Genomic DNA, 13,017 nt, shown 5'->3' with positions numbered 1-13,017 from the left:
TGAATTGTCATGTCTTTACAAGATGTAAGCGGTACTTACCTGTACCTTCATGGAAAATGACAGTGCATTTATCCTACTTACCAAAAAACTAATTCTGAGCTGGCAGGTAAAAGCTGCTGCTTTACTTACGAGTAACCAACCATTCTGAAAGACGTCAGTGCACGTTCATACATTCATTATTCCAGCAGAAATGGAGACACCCCCAATTTCATTACTCGGAATCCTTTATTGAATGAAAGGCATAACACCTCCTTTTAGCTAAGTATTTGGGAAAACACCCTTATGAGTAGTTATGCATTCGATCTAATGTTTTCAACAAGAGCAGAAAGAACTTTGTTTTTTAAACCCTCATCTCATACATACGGAACATAATCATGTAAAAATGTATTTGAGCTTTATTTATTATGGACATCAAAGAAAAATAACGAACAGTAATATGATCCCTTTCAAAATTCGTTTGGACTGCAAAATCGAGACTACATAGCTTTTTGCATTTGTGTAAATATTTGGTTATGGGGACACTTGCTTAATATAGACAGAGCTGTGGACAGAACAAAGGAGATGGTACCAATGCAATGTATCCCTTTACAATTATAAACCATAGCAACAGAAACACATTTATGTCAGTTAACAGCTTTGCTGCTGCAGTATATAGTAATATATGCATAGCAATAAACTCATAGAAGGCATTCAATTGTGGAGAATAAATCTGGTCAACTCTGCTTTATTTTCTGATAAACGTAACTCAGGGTTTTGCTGTACGTGGAGTGCAAGCCATGTGTTTGTGGAATCAGCTGGGGCTGCCATTTTGGGTGTCGTGCAGCTGCATCACGCTACAGAAGAAACTCTGATTGTACCCTCTCGCAAACCGTCGTATCTTCCTTTTGTCTTGTTTGCTCGTTTTCTTCAATTCCAGACCCTCAGTCAAAATACGTATGCGCTGTGCAAGGGAAGCACAAGCCGTTACAATAGCGTTGCTATGGGGACTGATCGAGACAGGTCTTTTTTGGCGCACAGGGTAACAGCAAGGGCCAGGAACTGCCGACGGGAGCAGTGCCTTCTGTTCCTGGCGGTGACCGCGACCGCAGCCGGCTCGCACCGTGCTCTTGGCGCCCCGGCTATCACGGACACCCTTCTCCCGCTCACACGCGGTTTCGGGCACTTGGGCCAGCGGGCCGCCCTGTTTCTACTGCCGGGCGGCCAGCGCGCCGGGCCCGGCCCCGGTTAGCCCTGCCTGCCGGCGGGGGAGGCGCCGAGCGCCCCAGCCAGCCCGGCGGAGGGCCGGGACTGCCCCTCGCCGAGGTGTGCGGGCACGTGCTGCCGCGCCGCGGGCGGCCGCCGGCCCCGAGGCCCTCCGCACCGGCGCTGGGCGGGCAGGGGGCGGCGGCAGGTGCCGCTGCCGGGGGCGGGCGCCGCCGAGCGGCCGTTGGGGGGGGGCGGAGGCACGCGCGCGGCGGCCCCAGCGGGCTGGGCGGGTGCCGGCCGGAAGTGAGGGGGCTGGACGGATTCACCTGCTGGGCGGTGCGCGCGGGGCGGGGGAGGTGCCCGCCGGGAGTCGGGGGGACGGAGCCGCCGGTGCCGGTTGCTCGCCGCTCGCGCCGCGCCATGGAGCCGCCGCCGCTGCTGGTGTCCCTCGTGCTGCTCTGCTCCGCAGGTGGGCGCCGGGCGCAGGTGGAGGGGAGGGGACCAAAGGGAAGGGAGGGAGGTGGAGGTGGCGGCGGCTCTGTCGGGTTGGGAGAAAAGGTGGCGAGGAGCTGCTGCCCGCCCCGCTTCTCCCCCGGTGACGGGGGGCGCCTGCCCCGCAGGACCTCCGCCCGTGCGGCCGCCCTCTGCGTGTGTGTGTGTGTGGAGGGGGGGAGGCGGCTGGGTGGGGGGCCCCGTCTCCGCCAGCCCCTCTCCTGGGCGGGCGTCGCCTCCCGGCCCCTGCCCGCCTGCGGGTGCGGCCGGGTCGCGGTGCCTGAGGCGCGGTGCCCGGGCGGGCGCTGGCGGCTGGGGCGCCCTGCGGGGCCGACCTGCGCTTTGTTCGCCGCCCGCCGGCGGGGCGGCCAGCGTCGCTGCCGCGGTTTGTCTCTTCCCCCTCCCCCCCGCCGCCGCCCGCCCCCCTCCCGGGCAGCCCTCGGCGTGGCTGGGGGCGACCCGCCCCGCCGTGGGCTCCCTCTGTCTCCCTTGGCGTGCCTTTTTTCTCAGGCGGCGGCGGCGTGTGCGCCTGACGGGCTTTCCGCGCGGCCCTGGCGGCCGTGCCGCGGTGCCCGCCCGGTGTCGCTCCCGGCGTCCCGCCTCTGGAGGCGCCCCGCTCCCGGGGCCGGCGGGGCCGGCGGCCCGTGGCGTGCGCGGCTGCGGAGGGACGGCGGCCGGAGCGGCTGCTGCTGCGGGCTTGCGGCCGAGTAAGCGCCACGCGTGAAAACCGAAGCGAAAAGAACAAAAAAAATTATATTAAAACAAAACCCCAAAGCACCAGAACCAACAACCAACCCTGCACGTGTGATACCTTCTCAGTATCTGGATCTGACTTCAAGGTTCGTCCTGTTTCGAGAGGGTGGAAGGGGCCGGGTGGCTTCCAGAGAGCCCTCGCAACCCAGTTGTCCCAGACTCGATGGCTGTGATTCAACTCTGGAGAAGATATGAGAGAACTGGGGAGGGGATAGGAAAGGAGTTGAATTAGATGGCTCTAAACTCCTTTGGTTTTCTTGCTGAGAGAAAACAAAGGAGTAGATATTCTCAAACAAAAAAAAAAAAACCTCCAAAAATAAACTAAACGTGTCTGGGCTACTAAAAAGTAGGCAAACGTTTTTCATCTCAAACACAAGATGTTGTTGGGTTCCTGTAATGAACTCAGTTGGACTGTCATGTTAACGTTTCCTAAAAATACCTTTAAAAAAAAAAAAATCAGTTTCCGCTACAGTTGACCCAAACTTACATGAAACTATGAAAGATGACAAAACACCTATGGAGGTTCAGGTTCACAGTAAAATGTGTATCAGTGGTGTCAGGAGGCCAGTTTTTGTTCCTGTTGAAATGTTAATGCCTTTGTTGATGTCACTGCTGTTTTGGGAAATTACTCATAGGATCAAAATTCTGTCTCTATAATGGAATGATGAACTCTCATCTCCTGCATGAAAGGATATTGGTAGTTTTGCATTAACTCTGTTTCTGTAAGCAGAGTTAGAAATAAGATAGATGCTGTGTAAGAACTATGAGTTACTAGTATTTAATTGACCGGGTTAGCGATTAAGATTTATATTGAAACACTTCATGTAACTAAAACTGCAAAAAAAGCTTGCTGTGAGTACAATTATTATATGTACTGTGAATGAGCTGGATCACTGCTAGGATATCGAAGGCTATGATACTATAAAGCTAGGAATAATTAATATATGATGAAATGTAAAACCAGAACAAAATTTTACACTTTAGCTTTACTGACATATACAGTTGTTTTCAGACTTTGCTGTGAAATCGGATGACTTTGTAAAGAAAGTAATATATTTGTGTTTTGATTAAGAATATCTTTTGCATGATTATTTGGATGACTGTACTCTCAAAGACACACACATTTCACAGTCCTCTGAAGAAAATAATTTAATAATCTATATCATAGGAGTTGACAGATAATCTGAGCTTGCTTGTGCTTTTTTCTTCCATCAGACTGAGTTAATATTTTTGGGTCTGTGGTCCAGGTAGACATTACTTCCTTCACTGAGGGAATGGATGTCAGTAAGTTGCTGTTCTCTGTATGGACCAAACTTAGAGGAAGGAAGCGAATTTGTATGCAGTTGAGTGAAAGCTGTTGGCAGTGGAGGATTGGCTAGGTGCTGAAGTCTTCATTTGTGTTTGTAGTACTGGAATAATTTGTTACAGTATTTTAGGGCTTGCCCTATGTGCTATTTTTCACGGCTTTTTTTTTCTCCCCCTGTAAGTCTCACTTTCCTTGTTCCACTATCACTGAAAGTTGAGGATTCAAAATAACCAGTATTGTATAAATAAGGAGGCTTATCTCGACTGTACAAAATACACCTTCAGCAGGCAAGGGGGCTATACCATTATGTGTTGAAATAGGAAAGTGTTTGGGTTTAAGCTGTCCCTGAACCCTGCTCAGGGGTTTAATCCCTCTGTTAAGGTCAATTTCGCAGTCATAAATAACTGAATTGGGAACTTCATTTCCCCTGCAGGAAGGGAAGAACTCATCCTTGAGCATTTCAGGGTGCTGGGGGAGAACCGTTCTTTTCTGCTCTATCTTTGTAATTAGTAATGAATTAATTCTAGTGACTGCCTCGGTATTACATGACTGTGCAACTGATAAATAACTTGGGGCGGTTTCTGTGTGCATTTGTGCTTCTGGCAGATGACCACAAAACAGGCTGGTATAGTGAAATTCGGTCTTCTGCTGTCTTGCAGACTTCTGGTATGAATTTACATTTGGATGGCTATTTCTGCACTCATAACAGCTTTTCTAATTGTACTAGTTCTTCTCTATCTAAAAATGCACTCCAAGTCTGTGGTGAGTAAGAACTTGATGGCCATTTCGTGTGTACTGTAGTTAAGTACGATCAGTCATTTCAAGTAGCTGGGGATTCCCAAAATGTGCGAATTCTGTTTACCTTAAATGACCACTGTACAACTGTCATCAACAAATCCTGGAATAGGGTAATAGAAATTATGTACCTCTTCAGATCTTGAAATATTTTATTGAGATAATTGATATTAAACTGTTTTCCAAAGGGCACTACAGAATTCTGTTTTGAAGAGGAAAGCTCAGTCGTGGTGTTAAGTGCTGCCAGATCATTTTGTTAGGTCTTAGGGATGTGTAAACTGGTGTATGTTGGTTTTTTTTTTTAATTAATTCTAAGCTTTCCAGAATGCATGGTCATGTCAAGAGCTAATATAAAGCCTATTGTTTCTCATTGTCAGTGGCACTGAGTGCATGTTTGCCTATGCTGTGACTTCAGGGGGACTGTGTACATACTGGTAACCTTTTCCTGGCTATACAGTGTTGGGGAAATCATGATATTCCACTTGGAGCAAATTCAAGTTTGTGTAGGGTTTTAGAAGGCTGAGAATAAAGATAGGTGCGTAACTTGTGATCCTGATCTAACAAATAAGATAGTAACCTATGGCAGTTAAATTTTTAAAAATGTGTAATGGCAGAACGCAAATTTTCAGTAACTATGAAATGTTAATATAGCCAGATTAGTATCTATCTATGTATAGGTATAAAAAAGTGATGACATCTGTGGTGATCCATTTAGCCTTCAGAAGATATGTTACACAAAATAGTAATGCTGTGCATATAAATGCTGAAATTGAGGATAAGAGTTTGAGTAGAGTTTTATGGTAAATAACTAGGCAGGAATTTCTTTAGTTTGTAGTGATACCTCTTATTGCTGCTTTTGTGGTGGTGGTGTTTTTCTTGTTGGGTTTTTAGGTTTTGGTTTTTTTTTTTTTACAATGGTAGTATGAGGTAATTTTGTACTATATTGAAATTCTGCAGTGTGTGATGCTTTATTAATAGAGTATTAAGCTTTTAAATAAAAATAAAGTTCAGGTAAGCTTTGAGAAAAGTCTGTGGTTATTGCCCTGTCATTAAGTGGTATTCATAAAACTTGCAGAAGTATTTCCAATAACATGCATGCAGGAGTAGAACCTAATGCAGACATGGTAAGTCAGCATTTGGCGGCTAGTACACTTTGTCAGATATGTATAATAAGGAACTTAAGCCTGTTCATGTTTTTATGCATGCAGGAGGATCTAACAGAACCTTAAATGAGGAGAAATTTGACTACCACAGGAGTTAAATGATCATTCCTATCCCAGTCTCTTGATCGCTAAACCTGGTATGCTTCTTCCCTTGCAGAGCAGTTGTAACAATTTGCAGGGTTCAAGTTCTTCTTAACTTTTAATGTCAATGGACACTTACCTGAAGTTTAGGACTCCTTTCCTAGGTTTCCCGGATCTTAGTATTTCAAGAAGTATGAACAACTTTAACCAGAGATGACTTAATCAGCTAGTTACTGCTGTGACATCGACCATGAGATTTGAATTACAGTCATTTTGCCTTAACTAATCTTGTGTTTATCAGAAGGTATTTTATGCATTCAGAATGCTGCTGCAAAGATTATTATAGCTTGTCGCTTTGGTCTTCTCTGACTGCCCTCCCCTGTGCGGGCTTCCCCTGTGTTGCATCAAACTTCAGCTGCTTGTCTGTCTTCACTTCCAGTGCTTGTCAGAGCCTCTTCCAAAGCCGAGTCCGCTTAACATAGAGATGAAACTACCACTCCTAAATGGCTGGTTTCGCTTCTATTGTTGCTTTACAAAAATATATTTACATACGCGTACTAGTATGCTTTTGCTACTGATTCCATTCATGCTTCGAGAAATTAATTGTAAATATCTTCGAATCTGCCTCAGTATCAGAGCGTTTTAAAACTCATTTGCCACAGTGCCCACAGAGATTTTTACAGACTAGGGAACTTGTTTTTGGGGCCAGTGTTGTTTCATCATACTTCCTAACTAATTTAATCATTTGTTACTTGCATGCATTCATAAGCTTTTAATGGCAGGGGTTCTCTTTTTGCTCTTGTTGCAACCGCTGATTCATTTCATGGAGCTTTTAGATGCTATGTGAAACATTATAAATAAGGAGAAGTTTCAACAATTGTGTGGTTCACCAGCTTGTAAGAATGCCACCCCCCCTTACATCAATTTACTTACTGCTAGCTAAATATACAGTTAGCTTATGCTGGCTCTTCCTTTTTTTTTTCTTTTCATTTCTTTCTTCTTTCTTTTTAGGGAATTCCTCTTTTTACTAGTTTGCATCTTTCAGGGGATGGTTATAAGAAGAGCCACTTCAGCCTGTTGCTGTGGGAGTAAGTGGCAGTGGAGCTGTAGTTCCGTGCAAACCAGTTTCAGCAGCAGCTTGAATATAAGCAGCTTCTGCATCCTTGCTGCTCATTTCCTTTACTGCACAACTACCTTGATTGTGTGAGTGTGTGGTGAATGGGTCTGAGTTGAGGCTGCTTAAAACTTTCATTAATTTTTTTAACCAGTTAGATTGCAGGATTTAAAACAAGAAAGAGTTTTGCCAACAACTTGTCCTGGTACAGGGCAGGAATGAGTGACAGGAAGGATGGCAGAAGAGCGTTAGGAGGAAAACCCATTCTGCTTGATCAGTATTTTCCTATAGGAGAGAAATGTCTGTATAATCTTGGCCTGGGGGAGCTTAGCTGGGGAGTCTGACTACATTGCTAAATCAGGCAATCAGTTGAATGGCCAGACGTTACCTCAAAGATTATTTTTGCGTCCCATTTCATGTTGTACCTGGCATTCATCTGGCTCTATGGCAAGGCAGTTCAGGGAGTTTCAAAGTCAGAAAAATACTACAGTTTTGTAAGCCAGGTTTTCTACCCATTCCTTTTCCTGATCTAACTCAATGAGATTGAATCTCAGTTGTAACCAAAGAGAGTCAGCTGGAACCTCAAACCCACATGGGTGGAGTATATTACTATTGATTATTTTTTTGTGTGTATCACCTACTTACTGGATCATATATTCAAAACTTGTGATGTGATAGGCAAGATTTGGAGCTTTATTGGCTGTAGGCTGGAACCTTTCACCGGTGCTGTGATGTCCTTTAGCTACTGTTAAGAAGCATCTGGGGTACTTGACGGTCACGAGTTTTGAATTCCACTTGCTGCTACGTTTTTTAATAGGTATGTTTTTCATGCCCTATAGCTAAAACCTATGCTTGGTATGTTGAAAGATGATTAATCAACAAGAAATATTTGGTGTGCGTGGAAGGAAGGATGAGGATTTCATAAATTCACAACTGTTAACCTGTGCAGAGTAAGTTTGTATAGGGAATTAAAATTTCATATATTCACTGATCCTGCATTTTCAGTTCTTCCTTTTAGATGTATTAACAGCATAATCTACAAGGAATGTTTCATCTCAGTTGTTTTAAGGCATGTAAAAATAATGTGTGTGTATATATATATTACAGCCTCCTTGAATTTTTAAATGACTAGTTAGCTTTGTGGCTATTTTGGGTGGATATTCTAACTCTTGAAGCTTATTCCTTTCTGGCTGTTTCTTACATGGGGGGTGGGCTGGGAGGGAAGCAAAAGCAGGTAGCCAGATACTTCTGTCATTGTGATGCTTCACCTTTTTATTTTAAAACCCAGCAACAACAAAACAACCCAAACCCAAAAAACCCAACCCTGTATTACTGAATGAATAATTTTCAATCTTAATGCAAAACTTGCATGTGCTAGGAAAAAGCATTGCTTGTTCAGTAGCTCGGAAGAGCCAAACCCCGTTTACTCATGTGAAAATAATATGGCTGCTCAGTTAAGTGTTTGATTGTACTTAACTCCCTGATGCATTGACTGACAGATGTGCCTAACGTGTTCACACTGCAAAAGGGCTGCTTCATTCAGTTCCCTTTTAAATGCATCAAATTGGCAGGAAAAAAATCGAAATCATGTGACTTGATTGCTTAGTGACTGTATAAGCCTTCAATATCAGTTTATAATTGGAAAATAAGTAACTTGCAGGGCTAAAACCAAAAACAGCTTGTGCAGTTGATGTAGACTTGATAGAGGAGAGGCAGGCTTTTGTGTGAATAAGTCATGTCAGGATTTGGGTTCTGATTTTTTTTTTCCTTTGGCTGAAAAAAGTCTTTAATGGTCGGCCCTCATTTCATTTTACACTTAATACGATACTATATGGTTCCTTAATGGCTCTTAAGTGCAGTCTGGAGGTGCAGTTTCATGTTACACCTAGCAGCATTACAGATGTGATGCGGTTACCTCTGGTGTAACTGCACGTGTCTGTTGAGGTTGCTGCTACTTCCAGCGAGGGTGTTGGGTTCCTTCTTCCCTCCCTTGTGCCAGCGCAGCGTCACGCTGCTGCTGCGTGAGTCCATTCAGCTGATAAAAAAGACGGCTTTTTTTTTTTGAGTATGTTGTTTTCCTGTCGGGTGAGTTCACTAATTCAAACCACTTCGTGGCTGCGCAGCGCCGCTCGCTCCGAGAGCTGGCAGCAGCGTGGCTGTGTAGGTGTGATGTGAAACTGCTCTCTGTGGGTGGGGCTCCCCGGCAGTGTAGGCAAACCCTTAGGAAGGCGAGGGCAGCCGCACAGCTTTTCTGTCTCTGGCTTTGTGCTCCTGCCACGTACCTTGTGCTTGGGGGACTGCCGTTTGGAGAACCCCACCGAAAGAAAAGAAGCGAAACTTCCTGTGCAGTGTCAGTTTTTAGCGGAGTCAGCTCTTTGTTGTGGCTTTCTGCCTTTTTGCATGAAGTGTTATACTGGCATAAAGGGAGGTGACGGGATCAAACCTGAGGAGGAGAGGGCAGAACCTCAGCAAATTCAGAGTATTCTGGTTGTCGTTTCCTTAATACTAGAGGTTGAATTAGGTCATGCTGGATCATTTAAATGTGACCAAGCATTAAAACTCAGAACTCATAGTGATCTTCTGTAGATGTTGGGCTAAACAGTACTCCTGTGCTTAAGATGAATCCCAATTTTTGTTACAACATCCCCTCCTCCTTATGTTGCCCTCCCCCAAAAGGGTATCCTTTCTTTCAGTAATGAGATACAAATTCTTCCTCTCTCAACTTGATAAACACGTCCCTCTCGAGTAAGGTCATCAACTGCTGCAGTTGCTAGGATACTCGGCTGGTGACTTTGGGTTTAGCAACAAAAAAGCTTCAAGAATGTGCTGAACAAGTAAGGAGCACAAGGACAATTGTAAAAGGAAAGGGATGTTGGATAGAATCTGAAGGCAAAGGGGATGTCAGGGAAGAAGTGGAAGTTGGGGGGGAGAGGTAAAAGATCAGTAAAGCATTAGCTTGTGATTTTTACAGGTTTTCTTAATTGCATAATTGTTCCAGCTGATCTCTGTATTGAGATTGGGAATGAAATTAAGCTGATGCTATGTATTTGCAGGGTTGGGGTTATTTGTAGTTCTGTTTATATGAGTCTTAAGATTTTTTTTTTTATTAGATTGGGAGGATGAGTAACTTCTAACTTAACTGTGCAGTATGTTTTAAACTGGGGCATGGGTATGCAACATTACATGAATTAGAGCTAGTTACTCATTTAATGCTGTCTGTGGACATCCAGACTGAAAGAGCATTTTTTTTTTTCTGTCTTTGAAGAACTATGCTTAGCCTCTTTCCCGTTTTGTGGGGTTTTTTGTGTGTTTTTTTTTTCTTGTGTGATTTGACAGAGGATTTGTGGGTTCAGGTGAGTTCTGGTAGATACTCAGTAACTTAACAGTTATTGTTGAATTGATGTATTTTGTCAGATTTTTCAGGCTAGAGCAATGCAGGATTGCTTCAGGTTTGGCTTCTGTTCAAAGCACATCACCCACCTTAAGGTGGTGTTTGTGGTATTCCAAAGGGGAATAGGTCTTTTTGAGCTGTTCTGCAGAAATTGTGAGTTTAGAGGGGCAAAACTTCACTTTTTGGAACTGGACAGGTTTCAGTGGTTGCTGAAAAACATGTTTCTTCTGTGAGTCTGGGGATCAGACAGTAGAAAGGAATATAAGACTTAGTAGTGGAGTCCTCTTTAATTGTGGAAGTAGATGAAAAGTCAGAAATAGGCAGGGAGATAGTAAATCCACGATTTGAAGAAGTAATGTCACACTGTTTACTTTAAGGGTAAGTACAACTGGGAGACTTTGCCCAGTAAATGTGCCTCAGAAAAGTGATGCTTTTCCCTCCCCTGATTGCTCAGAGGAAGTGAAGTTTGGAAATACAAACCCACTGTTTTTGAGACCCAGCAGCAGAGTTGACTGTCCAGGTCGTAGAACTTTGCCAGGCTTATTATGACATGCAGGTTTTTTCCGTATTTTGCTTTTAAGTGCTCCTGCTGTTTCATCAGCCTTCTCTTCGTAGTTATGGCAGAACCTTCCTCCATGCACGTAAGTCTTAGCTGCACCACCTGTGGAAAAAGTGTCCTCCTGACAACTGAAGCAGACAAGACCTCTGGGAGTTTGGTCGCTCAGCTTCATTCTTCTATTGGTAAGGCAGCCGAGATGAAATGTGAAAGAGAGGGATTTAAAATCTTGCCTCTGCTAACACTAAGTGTCCATATAAAACTCAAGCTCCTTTATGCAGAAATAGCTTTGTGGATATAGTTTCCTGAACTATTTTTATATTTAGTCTGGGACTAAATGGACTAGGAAGGAGGAGACGGTGTTGGGAGCAAGGACTGGGAGCCAAATCTCTTGTTTTTTTCTAGGTGAGTGCTTTTATTCCTGGGATGTCTTTACTTTCTCTGGCTCCACAAACTGTATCTTTTCTGCATAGTAGAAGGGCTTCATTAAGATGTGTGACTCTGATTAGCTTAGAGAGCACTGTCCTGGGAGGTATGAAATACAGGTGTGAACATCTTTTGTCTGAATGTTAAATCTCTGTCTTCAGGGATTAATCAGTGTTCTGCCTAGTGGACTTAGGCTAGTATAGAGAGGCAAGTTTTTATTTTCTCTTTAACCTTTTTGGATTTGGCCTTTTTGAGGTTTAAGTAGAGGAATATGTAGTATGTTAATGTTAATAGCTTTGGAAATGTTAGATTTAGAAGTGCTTGATGCTTTTGCTAAGATGGTGTGGGGTTTTTTTACTAGTTACTGTGAACTGTGCTTTTCCATTAAATTTGTATTGTAGCATTGTATGATAACCACAGTTAGTGTCAAGCATGGGAAAAATGTGATCTGTGGAGCATATTAAACATTAATGGTTTAACACTTTTGATACTAGCAGGACAGTACTTTCTTTGTTAGAAATAGCTTTGCGATTTGCCTTTATCAGCAGTGGATTATCCTAAAAATCTAAACTCTCTGTGGCGTTCTATAATTATTACATACCAAAACCAAACCTGCTCTTTGGATTCATATACACTATAGATTCAAGTGCACTAATGCTGTGCCTTTTTGCTTTTCTTGTTTTAGTCACTGCTGCGTGATTTTCTTGCTTTTGGTAGTTCATTGCCTGTTGCATGTTTGTTACTTTCCCGCATCACTTATTCTTACCTCAGGTGAGGTTGCTGTGAAGGTTAAGCATTCTTCAGTACCTAGGTGCCTGACTAAATTAGTAGGATGTGTATTGAGCTAACATGTTTTCAGGACAGAATCCAAAATACATTTGATGAGAATATCTGTGTGCTTTGGCTGTAAAAGAGAATGTTAAGAGTTTCATTCTGACATCGGAAGTCCCCAAGTCTGTTTAATTTGCTTTCTAAAGGGAAGACAACTATTTTTTTGTCATTCTATTAAAATTCTGTTTTTCTTCATTCTTGCCATTGTTCCTTTAACGTTTACTAAGTTAAAGAAGACTCATTAGCAACCTTTCTTTGTGTTGTTCCATGTCATGTGTCCCATGGAAAAAGAGTGACATTGAGAAAATAAGTATGACTAGAGCTGGTTGAAAAACTGGAATTGACTCTTTTCCCTTCGCTCCCTGTCCCCCCCAAGTTGCTTAGCCTGAATTTCTGAAGCCTGATATAACTTGTACAAAAACTGAAATGGGGTTAACCCTGTCTTAATCTGTGTCAGACCTCATCAGGACCAGGGACACGATGTTTTCAGGGTTTTTTGTGGTATGGTGACGCTTGCCAGAAGTTGTAGGGTTTATGACACGTGGAAAGTTAGATGTACCAAAGCTTCATAACATTTTTGGCCCAAGTTCCAGAAAGCTATGACTGTAATGGGGCCTTGCTCTTGCTGTTGGAGGTAAGATGCTGGAACCTGTGAGAACCCAAATCTGAAGCTAGGCTTTCTGGCCTTTGAGGGTCCCACTGGTAAAGGTAGGATTCGGTTTGTGGTGCAATCAGTTATGATAAACTGTCGCAAAACAGCATGAGCAAACTCTGCAGCTTGTGGCCGTCTTGGCTGTGCTGATGTGACTCTGCTCCTGGGTGCTGTAAATATCACTAAAGTGAGTAATGTCAAATGCTCTTTTCCCTTTATTTTTGCAAAGGCAGCTTTTAATCCACTTATGTTTAGGAGTGCACTGCCTTGCA

At 43.8% G+C, this 13,017-nt stretch overlaps 1 protein-coding gene across 2 annotated transcripts in view; it reads left to right on the top strand.

Moving 5' to 3' along the window:
- The first annotated feature begins 1,584 nt into the window (after window positions 1-1,584).
- CXADR (CXADR Ig-like cell adhesion molecule) overlaps window positions 1,585-13,017 on the top strand; it is a 36,887-nt gene continuing 25,454 nt past the window's right edge. For both annotated transcript variants that reach the window (XM_059817384.1, XM_059817374.1), the window contains exon 1: window positions 1,585-1,654. In XM_059817384.1, the coding sequence (XP_059673367.1) occupies window positions 1,606-1,654 (49 nt within the window). In that variant the 5' untranslated portion in view covers window positions 1,585-1,605. The remainder of the gene's footprint in view (window positions 1,655-13,017) is intronic.

The sequence above is a fragment of the Gavia stellata genome, chromosome 1 (assembly GCF_030936135.1).
Source record: "Gavia stellata isolate bGavSte3 chromosome 1, bGavSte3.hap2, whole genome shotgun sequence".
Lineage (NCBI taxonomy): Eukaryota > Metazoa > Chordata > Aves > Gaviiformes > Gaviidae > Gavia > Gavia stellata.
Note: the sequence above shows the minus strand (reverse complement) of the source record. Positions and strands in the feature narration are given on the sequence as shown.